The sequence below is a fragment of the Rhamphochromis longiceps genome, linkage group LG5, assembly GCF_057381845.1.
Source record: "Rhamphochromis longiceps isolate RC_006_pf linkage group LG5, R_longiceps_female_GT1.1, whole genome shotgun sequence".
NCBI classification, from domain to species: Eukaryota; Metazoa; Chordata; class Actinopteri; order Cichliformes; family Cichlidae; genus Rhamphochromis; species Rhamphochromis longiceps.
The window spans coordinates 35,392,079-35,406,115 of record NC_140561.1 but is presented as its reverse complement, the minus strand read 5'-3'; the positions used below and the strand labels follow the sequence as shown (position 1 = coordinate 35,406,115).

Below are 14,037 nucleotides of genomic sequence, written 5' to 3'. Positions count from 1 at the left end.
TACAATATGTTGTGTGTACTGTATTTTAAAATGTTTCTCCAAATATTGGTAATTAATAGAAAAACATTTAGACATTATACATTAGACGTTATCTCTCGCATAATAAGAATGATGAATTTTCAAACACTATTTGTTACAACTACTAACGCCTGTGGGCGTATACGGAGATTTTGAAACGTATTTTTTTTCACTTTCTTTTTTTTTTTTTAATAAAAATAATTTATTAATTAAAACAGTTAAAAGTGGTCAGTACAACTGATTATGTGAAATCATCACTGAAAAGTACACATTGTAAGGATTAACTGTTAGTGAATCATGGTGTAGTGGGAGGAAACCAGAAAGTTTTTAGTAACAACATCTTGCTCCTTACATTCATATCTGTTCATAGAGTCCTACAGTGTACATCAAATTTGGCATTTTTTCACACCTAAACCAGAGGGTTTTGGTTACAGTCAAGTTTAACCATTGCCAAATATTAAACCACTGTTAAAGAGGAGCCAAGCATGAAAACAACACATTGCTGATGAGTGTTATTTTACATTTACAAGTATTTTTCCATCCTTATAATCGTGACCCTGGCCAGTGAAATGATCCAATGAGCTGCCTGTGCTTTGATATGAGACTGGACACGGTTAAACCCCACTTTGCTGTACAGGGCCACAGCTGCCATTTGGGTGGAGCTAGTCTCCAACACCACCTTGGAGAAGCCCCGTTCTTTACAGAAGTCAACCGCGGTCTGAGTCAACCTAAAGCCGAGGCCCATCCGTCTATACTGTGGGAAAATGATCATTCTGAACATTTCCCCATACTTTTCTGTCCCACTGTGTTTAGCTACCACAGCCACCATACCAACAACCTGGGCTCTCGCTCCAACCTCAGCCTCAGCCACCCAGAAACAGTCATCAGGTCTGCTGAGGAAGTTCCCAGGGATGTCCTGCATGTCGGTGCGAAGTTTATACCTGACGTAGTATGCATATACTTCATGACAGCAGCAGTAGATGAGACCTACCCAAGCTGCTGGGAACAGCACAGCCCCAAACACAGAGCCAAGGAGATAACCAACAACACACAGAGTCGGGGTGATGGTGAGGTAAAGGGGACTGGTCATGGCGTTATAGAAACATGGACGGATATGCTCCAAGGTGCCAGTACTGAAGAGGGTGAGCACTGTGTCCTTGTCTGCAGGACGGTACCGACGGATCACCAGCTGCATGACGAAAGTAACTACAAGGAAAATCATAAAACAGTGAGAAATGCTGTTGTTATTTACACTACATTACTAAGCATGACCCTTAAGGAAAATTATTTTTAGTTTTTTACTTAGTTTCCTTTTTTGTAATTGTGTGGATGCTTTAAGCATCCACACTATTGAGTTCCTGTTTCTCTTTATTCTTTATTATTGTGTGGATGCTTTAAGCATCCACACTATTGAGTTCCTGTTTCTCTTTATTCTTTATTATTGTGTGGATGCTTTAAGCATCCACACTATTGAGTTCCTGTTTCTCTTTATTCTTTATTATTATTATTGTGTGGATGCTTTAAGCATCCACACTATTGAGTTCCTGTTTCTCTTTATTCTTTATTATTGTGTGGATGCTTTAAGCATCCACACTATTGAGTTCCTGTTTCTCTTTATTCTTTATTATTATTATTCTAGTTGCTTCCGTACACTTTTTGGCACTTAACTACTTCCACAATTTTCAGCCGATTTTCACCGTTCAAATTTTAAACTATTCTGCTTCTTCTGCTAATGTGCGCTATGACTTTTGGTATTTTTAACTATTATACTTTTTAAAATATTAAGCTTTTTTCCTTTAATTTGTCCCATTGAAATGAATGGGAAACTTCTGCAATTCTGCTAAAATTTGCTTGTTTTTGAAACTTAACTACTTCCTCATATTTTCACCTAGAACAACCATTCAAATTTTAAAATGTTCACAAATTATTGGGCTATTCAGGTATGATTCAGCTTTTTCAAATCTTCTACTGTTTTACTTTTATGCCTCTTAAAGTTTTGAGTTGCAAAATTGTGATTTTTCACAAAATACATGCGTTGTTATGGTTGCTATGCTCTTGGCTTCCAGTGTGTCACTGAAGGTTTTGCAGTCTTCTCTTCATGTCCGAACAACTGTTTGCTACTTGCTCAATTTTCACTCAACTTCCACAAATTATACATCAAAACGTAGGTATTTTTGCTGGCTTTCAGGAAATGTCACTATCATTGTTGTGGGATTTATAGAATTTTGGCAAATCTCCTCAGACCAACACAATGTCAGAAAACTCTCCATATAAAGTCAATGGAGAGCTTGTTCAAAATCACCGCTGGATTTCTGTAATGAGAGGCATATTCGAATCGTCATATCTCCTTAACGAAGCAAAGTTAAGACATGAGGCTTGTCCCCGAATATCTTCAGACACCCCTGACGCTCACAATTCAAGAATTTCTTTCTCACCTATTACCGTTCTGAAATGAGTTGGACTTGTTTGAGGGTAGGAAATTCGTCCTTCGCTCAGATTTCTTCAGATTTCAAACTGTGGAAATGAACCACTTTTTTCTCTCGTCATAACTTTTTGTTGGATTTCCACAGAGACCTGAAAATTTCCATGATTGTTCACCAAAGCCTGCTGTCTCTTACGGTGAAAGAATGATATCGATACTCCAAATAGATTTCAAGTCACAAAGCGTTGTTTGAGGGCAAGTCAAGGCAGTTTTTGCTTCGCTCTACTCAGTTATGGTGCATTAGAAGTCAAATATCTTTAATAATTCATATTTTAATGATAAATTGTAAACACTGGAAGATTCCCCCATCTCTTCTGAACAAAACGGTGTAAGAATGACCGCTCTAGCCCCTACGGTTTGGAAATTATGGTCATTTGTTTGAGGGGAGTCCTCACTATGAGAAATAGGCTGCAATAATCCTGTGCCTCTCTGTGCTGCGTGTGTAAAAAGAGGCACATGTTTTGGCGGGAAAAAGTACACAGGCTCTCTGATTGGTGGATTCAAATTCAGCAGCTCCCAGGCTGACCTAGAAACTTACTTCTCTCTCCCTGTGCATTTTTATGCTGATTTTTTCATTTAACAAGTATATTTGAGGGACCCTCAGCATGTTCAGCATTTTTTCAGCTGTCCATTTTGCTTTTCCAATTTTTCTGTTTAACTTATTACTATTGTGCTAAATCATACTGTTTCTGCTATTTTATAAGATTTGTGCTTAATATAGTATTTCTGCTTTTTATAGAATTTGTGCTTAATATAGTATTTCTGCTTTTTATATGATTTGTGCTTAATATGGTATTTCTGCTAAATTATAGTATTTCTGGTTTTTATAGTATTTGTGCTAAAACATAGTATTTCTACTAAATGTAGTATTTATGCTTAATCATACTATTTCTATATATTTCTGCCAGGTCCCCAGGCAGCCAATCCTCTGTGAGGACTGAGACATTCAAATTTTCAAATCAGGGCCTGCACGGTTTCCCAGCCAATCATATATGTGTCCTGAGGCATTCAAATTTGCATATTGGGGCCTTCATGGCTTCTAAGCCAGCCAATCATATCTGAGGGCTGAGGAATTCAAATCCACAAATCAGGGCCTGCACAGCTTCCCAGCCAGCCAATCATATATGTGGCCTCAGGCATTCAAATTTGCATATTGGGGAATTCGTGGCTTCTAAGTCAACAAGTCATCCATGTCATATATCTCTAAAAATTCATATTTTAATGATAAATTGTCAACACTTGAAGATTTCCCCATCTCTTCTGAACAAAACGGTGTAAGAATGACCATTCTAGCCCCTACGGTTAGGAAATTATGGTCATTTGTTTGAGGGGAGTCGTCACTATGAGAAATAGACTGCAATAATCCTGTGTCTCTCTGTGCTGCGTGTGTAAACAGAAGCACCCGTTTTGGTGGGGAAAAGTGCACAGCCTCTCTGATTGGTGGATTCAAATTCAGCAGCTCCCAGGCTGACCTAGAAACTTACTTCTCTCTCCCTGTGTGTGTGTGTGTGTGTGTGTGTGTGTGTGTGTGTGTGTGTGTGTGTGTGTCTGTGTGTGACAGGGAGAGAGAGAGAGAGAGAGAGAGAGCCTTTTAATGGGATGATCTCATTGTAAGATTCAAATTCAATATATTTAGACTGGGTGACTGAATTTGATCTTGTGTGTGTGTCTCTCTGTGCATGTGTGTTTCCTTATGTGTAGATATTTGTGATTGTGTGGCTGTTATAGATTTTTTTGCTGATTTTTTTCATTTAACAAGTATAGTTGAGGGACCTTCAGCACGTTCAGCATTTTTTCAGCTGTCCATTTTGCTTTTCCAATTTTTCTGTTTAAGTTATTACTATTGTGCTAAATCATACTATTTCTGCTATTTCATAAGATTTCTGCTTAATATACTAGTTCTGCCTTTTATAGGATTTGTGCTTAATATACTATTTCTGCTTTTTTATAAGATTTGTGCCTAATATAGTATTTCTGCTAAATTACAGTATTTCTGCTTTTTATACTATTTGTGCTAAAACATAGTATTTCTACTAAATGTAGTATTTATGCTTAATCATACTATTTCTGCTTTTTATGGGATTTGTGCCTAATATAGTATTTCTGCTTTTTATAGGATTTTTGCTCAAACATAGTATTTCTACTAAATGTAGTGTTTATGCTTAATCATACTATTTTTGCTTTTTATAGGATTTGTGCTTAATATAGTATTTCTGCTAAATTATAGTATTTCTGCTTTTTATAGTATTTGTGCTAAAACATAGTATTTCTACTAAATGTAGTATTTATGCTTAATCATAGTATTTCTATATATTTCTGCCAGGTCCCCAGGCAGCCAATCCTCTGTGAGGACTTAGACATTCAAATTTTCAAATCAGGGCCTGCACGGTTTCCCAGCCAATCATATATGTGTCCTGAGGCATTCAAATTTGCATATTGGGGCCTTCATGGCTTCTAAGCCAGCCAATCATATCTGAGGGCTGAGGAATTCAAATCCACAAATCAGGGCCTGCACGGCTTCCCAGGCAGCCAATCATATATGTGGCCTCAGGCATTCAAATTTGCATATTGGGGAATTCGTGGCTTCTAAGTCAACAAGTCATCCATGTCGTATATCTCTAAAAATTCACATTTTAATGATAAATTGTTAACACTGGAAGATTCCCCCATCTCTTCTGAACAAAACAGTGTAAGAATGACCGCTCTAGCCCCTACGGTTAGGAAATTATGGTCATTTGTTTGAGGGGAGTCCTCACTATGAGAAATAGGCTGCAATAATCCTGTGCCTCTCTCTGCTGCGTGTGTAAAAAGATGCACCTGTTTTGGCGGGAAAAAGTACACAGGCTCTCTGATTGGTGGATTTAAATTCGGCAGCTCTCTCCCTCTGTGTGTGTGTGTGTGTGTGTGTGTGTGTGTGTTTAGTGGGAGAGAGAGGACCCTGCCCTTATTTGGCAGCATGTCATTGTAGGATTTAAATTGAATATAGTTAGACTGGTTGACTGAATTGGATCTTGTGTGTGTGTCTCTCTGTGCATGTGTGTTTCCTCATGTGTACATATTTGTAATTGTGTGGCTGTCATAAATTTTTTTGCAGATTTTTGTCATTTAACAAGTATATTTGAGGGACCCTCAGCATGTTCAGCATTTTTTCAGCTGTCCATTTTGCTTTTCCAATTTTTCTGTTTAACTTATTACTATTGTGCTAAATCATACTATTTCTGCTATTTTATAAGATTTGTGCTTAATATACTATTTCTGCTTTTATAGGATTTGTGCTTAATATAGTATTTCTGCTTTTTATAAGATTTGTGCTTAATATAGTATTTCTGCTAAATGTAGTATTTATGCTTAATCATATTATTTCTGCTTTTCATAGTATTTGTGCTTAATATAGTATTTCTGCTAAATTTAGTATTTCTGATTAATTATAGTTTTTCTACTAAATCACAGTACAGTATTTCTGCTTTTTATGGGATTTGTGCTAAAACAAAGTATTTCTACTAAATGTAGTATTTATGCTTAATCATACCATTTCTGCTTTTTATAGGATTTGTGCTTAATATAGTATTTCTGCTAAATTATAGTATTTCTGCCAAATTATAATATTTGTGCTAAAACATAGTCTTAATTTAAAATTACAATATTCATAGTTCATCACAGTGTCTCTGGTAAATCACAATATTTCTGCTCTGTTGTACTATTTTTCTAAATCATAGTGTTTCTGTAATGTTTAAGTATTTTTGGCTAAATATATTCTTTCTGTTATCTTATACTATTTCTCCTAAATTCTTGTATTTTTGAGAAGTTATCATGTTTCTGGTAAGTTACAATATTTCTGCTAAATTCTGCTATGCTATTGTATCTCTGCCAAGTATTATGTTTCCTCTAAGATATTGCAGTTCTGCTAAGTTATTCCATTTTAGCAAACTTCTTTTGCTTCTGCAAAGTTTTTACAATTTCTGCAACTTTTCAGCTTTTTCAGCTACTTTTTGCATACAGCTTCAGCTTTAAAGCATCCACACTGCATTTTCGCAGGAAATGCAAATTTTTCTAGTTATTGTGTGGATGCTTTAAGCATCCACACTATTGAGTTCCTGTTTCTCTTTATTCTTTATTATTATTATTCTAGTTGCTTCCGTACACTTTTTGGCACTTAACTACTTCCACAATTTTCAGCCGATTTTCACCGTTCAAATTTTAAACTATTCTGCTATTTCTGCTAATGTGCGCTATGACTTTTGGTATTTTTTGCTATTATACTTTTTAAAATATTAAGCTTTTTTCCTTTAATTTGTCCCATTGAAATGAATGGGAAACTTCAGCAATTCTGCTAAAATTTGCTTGTTTTTGAAACTTAACTACTTCCTCATATTTTCACCTAGAACAACCATTCAAATTTTAAAATGTTCACAAATTATTGGGCTATTCAGGTATGATTCAGCTTTTTCAAATCTTCTACTGTTTTACTTTTATGCCTCTTAAAGTTTTCAGTTGCAAAATTGTGATTTTTCACAAAATACATGCGTTGTTATGGTTGCTGTGCTCTTGGCTTCCAGTGTGTCACTGAAGGTTTTGCAGTCTTCTCTTCATGTCCGAACAACTGTTTGATACTTGCTCAATTTTCACTCAACTTCCACAAATTATACATCAAAACGTAGGTATTTTTGCTGGCTTTCAGGAAATGTCACTATCATTGTTGTGGGATTTATAGAATTTTCGCAAATCTCCTCAGACCAACACAATGTCAGAAAACTCTCCATATAAAGTGAATGGAGAGCTTGTTCAAAATCACCGCTGGATTTCTGTAATGAGAGGCATATTCGAATCGTCATATCTCCTTAACGAAGCAAAGTTAAGACATGAGGCTTGTCCCCGAATATCTTCAGACACCCCTGACGCTCACAATTCAAGAATTTCTTTCTCACCTATTACCGTTCTGAAATGAGTTGGACTTGTTTGAGGGTAGGAAATTCGTCCTTCGCTCAGATTTCTTCAGATTTCAAACTGTGGAAATGAAGCACTTTTTTCTCTCGTCATAACTTTTTGTTGGATTTCCACAGAGACTTGAAAATTTCCATGACTGTTCAACAAAGCCTGCTGTCTCTTACGGTGAAAGAATGATATCGATACTCCAAATAGATTTCGAGTTACAAAGCGTTGTTTGAGGGGAAGTCAAGACAGTTTTTGCTTCGCTCTACTCAGTTATGGTGCATTTGAAGTCAAATATCTTTAATAATTCATATTGTAATGATAAATTGTAAACACTGGAAGATTCCCCCATCTCTTCTGAACAAAACGGTGTAAGAATGACCGCTCTAGCCCCTACGGTTAGGAAATTATGGTCATTTGTTTGAGGGGAGTCGTCACTATGAGAAGTAGGCTGCAATAATCCTGTGCCTCTCTGTGCCTGCGTGTGTAAAAAGGTGCACCTGTTTTGGCGGGAAAACGTAAACAGCCACTCTGATTGGTGGATTTAAATTCGGCAGCTCTCTCCCTCTGTGTGTGTGTGTGTGTGTGTGTGTGTGTGTGTGTGTGTGTGTGTGTTTAGTGGGAGAGAGAGGACCCTGCCCTTATTTGGCAGCATGTCATTGTAGGATTTAAATTGAATATAGTTAGACTGGTTGACTGGATTAGAGCCTGTGTTTGTGTGTCCCTCTGTGCATTTGTGTTCCAATATGCCTCCATATTTGTAATTTTGTAAGTTAGTATGATTTAGCAGAATAGTAATATTTCTGCTTTTCATAGGATTTGTGCCTATATAGTATTTCTGCTAAATATAGTATTTCTGCTTTTTATAGGATTTGTGCCTAACATAGTATTTCTGCTTTTTATAGGATTTGTGCCTAATATAGTATTTCTGCTTTTTATAGGATTTGTGCCTAATATAGTATTTCTGCTTTTTATAGGATTTGTGCTTAATATAGTATTTCTACTAAATTATAGTATTTCTGCTTTTTATAGTATTTGTGCTAAAACATAGCATTTCTACTAAATGTAGTATTTCTGCTTTTTATACTATTTGTGCTAAATTATAATATTTCTGCTTTTTATACTATTTGTGCTAAATTATAATATTTCTGCTTTTTATACTATTTGTGCTAAATTATAATATTTCTGCTTTTTATACTATTTGTGCTAAAACATAGTATTTCTACTAAATGTAGTATTTATGCTAAATCATACTGTTTCTGCTATTTCATAAGATTTGTGCTTAATATAGTATTTCTGCTTTTAATAGGATTTGTGCTTAATATAGTATTTCTGCTTTTTATAGAATTTGTGCTTAATATAGTATTTCTGCTTTTTATAGAATTTGTGCTTAATATAGTATTTCTGCTTTTTATAGGATTTGTGCTTAATATAGTATTTCTGCTAAATTATAGTATTTCTGCTTTTTATAGTATTTGTGCTAAAACATAGTATTTCTACTAAATGTAGTATTTATGCTTAATCATAGTATTTCTATATATTTCTGCCAGGTCCCCAGGCAGCCAATCCTCTGTGAGGACTTAGACATTCAAATTTTCAAATCAGGGCCTGCACGGTTTCCCAGCCAATCATATATGTGTCCTGAGGCATTCAAATTTGCATATTGGGGCCTTCATGGCTTCTAAGCCAGCCAATCATATCTGAGGGCTGAGGAATTCAAATCCACAAATCAGGGCCTGCACAGCTTCCCAGCCAGCCAATCATGTATGTGGGCTCCAGGTATTCAAATTTGCATATTGGGGAATTCGTGGCTTCTAAGTCAACAAGTCATCCGTGTCATATATCTCTAAAAATTCATATTTTAATGATAAATTGTCAACACTTGAAGATTCCCCCATCTCTTCTGAACAAAACGGTGTAAGAATGACCGTTCTAGCTCCTACGGTTAGGAAATTATGGTCATTTGTTTGAGGGGAGTCGTCATTATGAGAAATAGACTGCAATGATCCTGTGTCTCTCTGTGCTGCGTGTGTAAAAAGGATGCACCTGTTTTGGAGGGAAAGAGTGCACAGGCTCTCTGTCTGATTGGTGGATTCAAATTCAGCAGCTCCCAGGCTGACCTAGAAACTCACTTTTCTCTCCCTGTGTGTGTGTGTGTGTGTGTGTGTGTGTGTGTGTGTGTGTGTGTGTGTGTGTGTGACAGAGAGAGAGAGAGAGAGAGAGAGAGGCTTTTAATGGGATGATCTCATTCTAAGATTCAAATTCAATATATTTAGACTGGTTGACTGAATTGGATCTTGTGTGTGTGTCTCTCTGTGCATGTGTGTTTTCTTATGTGTACATATTTGTGATTGTGTGGCTGTTATAGATTTTTTTGCTGATTTTTTTCATTTAACAAGTATAGTTGAGGGACCTTCAGCATGTTCATCATTTTTTCAGCTGTCCATTTTTGCTTTTCCAATTTTTCTGTTTAAGTTATTACTATTGTGCTAAATCATACTATTTCTGCTATTTTATAAGATTTGTGCCAAATACCGTATTTCTGCCAAATATAGTATTTCTGATTAATTATAGTTTTTTCTACCAAATCATAGTACAGTATTTCTGCTTTTTATAGGGTTTGTGCTTAATATAGTATTTCTGCTAAATTATAGTATTTCTGCTTTTTATAGTATTTCTGCTAAATTATAATATTTCTGCCAAATTATAATATTTGTGCTAAAACATAGTCTTAATTTAAAATTACAATATTCATAGTTCATCACAGTGTCTCTGGTAAATCACAATATTTCTGCTCTGTTGTACTATTTTTCTAAATCATAGTGTTTCTGTAATGTTTAAGTATTTTTGGCTAAATATATTCTTTCTGTTATCTTATACTATTTCTCCTAAATTCTTGTATTTTTGAGAAGTTATCATGTTTCTGGTAAGTTACAATATTTCTGCTAAATTCTGCTATGCTATTGTATTTCTGCCAAGTATTATGTTTCCTCTAAGATATTGCAGTTCTGCTAAGTTATTCCATTTTAGCAAACTTCTTTTGCTTCTGCAAAGTTTTTACAATTTCTGCAACTTTTCAGCTTTTTCAGCTACTTTTTGCATACAGCTTCAGCTTTAAGCATCCACACTGCATTTTCGCAGGAAATGCAAATTTTTCTAGTTATTATTATTATTCTAGTTGCTTCCGTACACTTTTTGGCACTTAACTACTTCCACAATTTTCAGCCGATTTTCACCGTTCAAATTTTAAACTATTCTGCTATTTCTGCTAATGTGCGCTATGACTTTTGCTATTTTTAACTATTATACTTTTTAAAATATTAAGCTTTTTTCCTTTAATTTGTCCCATTGAAATGAATGGGAAACTTCAGCAATTCTGCTAAAATTTGCTTGTTTTTGAAACTTAACTACTTCCTCATATTTTCACCTAGAACAACCATTCAAACTTTAAAATGTTCACAAATTATTGGGCTATTCAGGTATGATTCAGCTTTTTCAAATCTTTTACTGTTTTACTTTTATGCCTCTTAAAGTTTTGAGTTGCAAAATTGTGATTTTTCACAAAATACATGTGTTGTTATGGTTGCTATGCTCTTGGCTTCCAGTGTGCCACTGAAGGTTTTGCAATTTTCACTTCATGTCCGAACAACTTCCTGCTACTTGCTCAATTTTCACTCAACTTCCACAAATTATACATCAAAACGTAGGTATTTTTGCTGGCTTTCAGAAAATGTCACCATCATTGTTGTGGGATTTATAGAATTTTTGCAAATCTCCTCAGACCAACACAAGGTCAGAAAACTCTCCATATAAAGTCAATGGAGAGCTTGTTCAAAATCACCGCTGGATTTCTGTAATGAGAGGCATATTCGAATCGTCATATCTCCTTAACGAAGCAAAGTTAAGACATGAGGCTTGTCCCCGAATATCTTCAGACACCCCTGACGCTCACAATTCAAGAATTTCTTTCTCACCTATTACCGTTCTGAAATGAGTTGGACTTGTTTGAGGGTAGGAAATTCGTCCTTCGCTCAGATTTCTTCAGATTTCAAACTGTGGAAATGAACCACTTTTTTCTCTCGTCATAACTTTTTGTTGGATTTCCACAGAGACCTGAAAATTTCCATGATTGTTCACCAAAGCCTGCTGTCTCTTATGGTGAAAGAATGATATCGATACTCCAAATAGATTTCGAGTTAGAAAGCGTTGTTTGAGGGCAAGTCAAGGCAGTTTTTGCTTCGCTCTACTCAGTTATGGTGCATTACAAGTCAAATATCTTTAATAATTCATATTTTAATGATAAATTGTTAACACTGGAAGATTCCCCCATCTCTTCTGAACAAAACGGTGTAAGAATGACCGCTCTAGCCCCTACGGTTTGGAAATTATGGTCATTTGTTTGAGGGGAGTCCTCACTATGAGAAATAGGCTGCAATAATCCTGTGCCTCTCTGTGCTGCGTGTGTAAAAAGAGGCACATGTTTTGGCGGGAAAAAGTACACAGGCTCTCTGATTGGTGGATTCAAATTCAGCAGCTCCCAGGCTGACCTAGAAACTTACTTCTCTCTCCCTGTGCATTTTTTTGCTGATTTTTTCATTTAACAAGTATATTTGAGGGACCCTCAGCATGTTCAGCATTTTTTCAGCTGTCCATTTTGCTTTTCCAATTTTTCTGTTTAACTTATTACTATTGTGCTAAATAATACTATTTCTGCTATTTTATAAGATTTGTGCCTTATATAGTATTTCTGCTAAATTACAATATTTCTGCTTTTTATACTATTTGTGCTAAAACATAGTATTTCTACTAAATGTAGTATTTATGCTTAATCATACTATTTCTGCTTTTTATGGGATTTGTGCCTAATATAGTATTTCTGCTTTTTATAGGATTTTTGCTCAAACATAGTATTTCTGCTAAATGTAGTGTTTATGCTTAATCATCCTATTTCTGCTTTTTATAAGATTTGTGCTTAATATAGTATTTCTGCTAAATTATAGTATTTCTGCTTTTTATAGTATTTGTGCTAAAACATAGTATTTCTACTAAATGTAGTATTTATGCTTAATCATAGTATTTCTATATATTTCTGCCAGGTCCCCAGGCAGCCAATCCTCTGTGAGGACTGAGACATTCAAATTTTCAAATCAGGGCCTGCACGGCTTCCCAGCCAATCATATATGTGTCCTGAGGCATTCAAATTTGCATATTGGGGCCTTCATGGCTTCTAAGCCAGCCAATCATATCTGAGGGCTGAGGAATTCAAATCCACAAATCAGGGCCTGCACAGCTTCCCAGCCAGCCAATCATGTATGTGGGCTCCAGGTATTCAAATTTGCATATTGGGGAATTCGTGGCTTCTAAGTCAACAAGTCATCCATGTCATATATCTCTAAAAATTCATATTTTAATGATAAATTGTCAACACTTGAAGATTCCCCCATCTCTTCTGAACAAAACGGTGTAAGAATGACCGCTCTAGCCCCTATGGTTAGGAAATTATGGTCATTTGTTTGAGGGGAATCCTCACTATGTGAAATAAACGGAAAGAAGCAGGTCTATGTCTCTGTGCTGCGTGTGTAAAAAGATGCACCTGTTTTGGCGGGAAAACGTAAACAGCCTCTCTGATTGGTGGATTCAAATTCAGCAGCTCCCAGGCTGACCTAGAAACTTACTTCTCTCTCCCTGTGTGTGTGTGTGTGTGTGTGTGTGTGTGTGTGTGTGTGTGTGTGTGTGTGTGTGTGTGTGCGTGTGTGAGAGAGAGAGAGAAAGGCTTTTAATGGGATGATCTCATTCTAAGATTCAAATTCAATATATTTAGACTGGTTGACTGAATTGGATCTTGTGTGTGTGTGTCTCTCTGTGCATGTGTGTTTCCTTCTGTGTACATATTTCTGATTGTGTGGCTGTTATATATTTTTTTTGCTGATTTTTTTCATTTAACAAGTATATTTGAGGGACTCTCAGCATGTTCAGCATTTTTTCAGCTGTCCATTTTGCTTTTCCAATTTTTCTGTTTAACTTATTACTATTGTGCTAAATAAAACTATTTCTGCTATTTTATAAGATTTGTGCTTAATATACTATTTCTGCTTTTAATAGGATTTGTGCTTAATATAGTATTTCTGCTTTTTATAGGATTTGTGCTTAATATACTATTTCTGCTTTTTATAGGATTTGTGCTTAATATAGTATTTCTGCTAAATGTAGTATTTATGCTTAATCATACTATTTCTATATATTTCTGCCAGGCAGCCAATCCTCTGTGCGAACTCAGACACATATCACATATCAGGGCCTGCACGGCTTCCCAGCCAGCCAATCATGTCTGAGGTCTTCCGTTTCCTCTCTCGTCATATCTCAGCGACGGTTGTACAAAGAGCAATGAAAATCGCAGTCAAAGTACACCAAAGTCCGCTGATTCACCCAGCACAAGAAATATGCCTCTAGTCCACCTAGTTTTTGAGTTACACAACGTTTTGTAACTCCAAAAAACGGCGTTTTTCGCCTCTCACCGCGATCTAATTCTGACTCCTCATCACCCTGTTTTTCAAGACGGCTCCTCTCTTTCCCAGTGGCGCAGTTGGTAATGACACGGGTCTGCAAGC

General features: G+C 35.9%; 1 protein-coding gene across 2 annotated transcripts in view; it reads right to left on the bottom strand.

Moving 5' to 3' along the window:
* Positions 1–280: 280 nt before the first annotated feature.
* The window catches only part of LOC146670440 (N-acetyltransferase 8-like), an 850,360-nt gene continuing 836,603 nt past the window's right edge, over positions 281–14,037 (bottom strand). For both annotated transcript variants that reach the window (XM_085407415.1, XM_085407416.1), the window contains one exon: positions 281–1,224. In XM_085407415.1, coding sequence (XP_085263541.1) covers positions 542–1,213 — 672 coding nt within the window. In that variant the 5' untranslated portion in view covers positions 1,214–1,224 and the 3' untranslated portion in view covers positions 281–541. The remainder of the gene's footprint in view (positions 1,225–14,037) is intronic.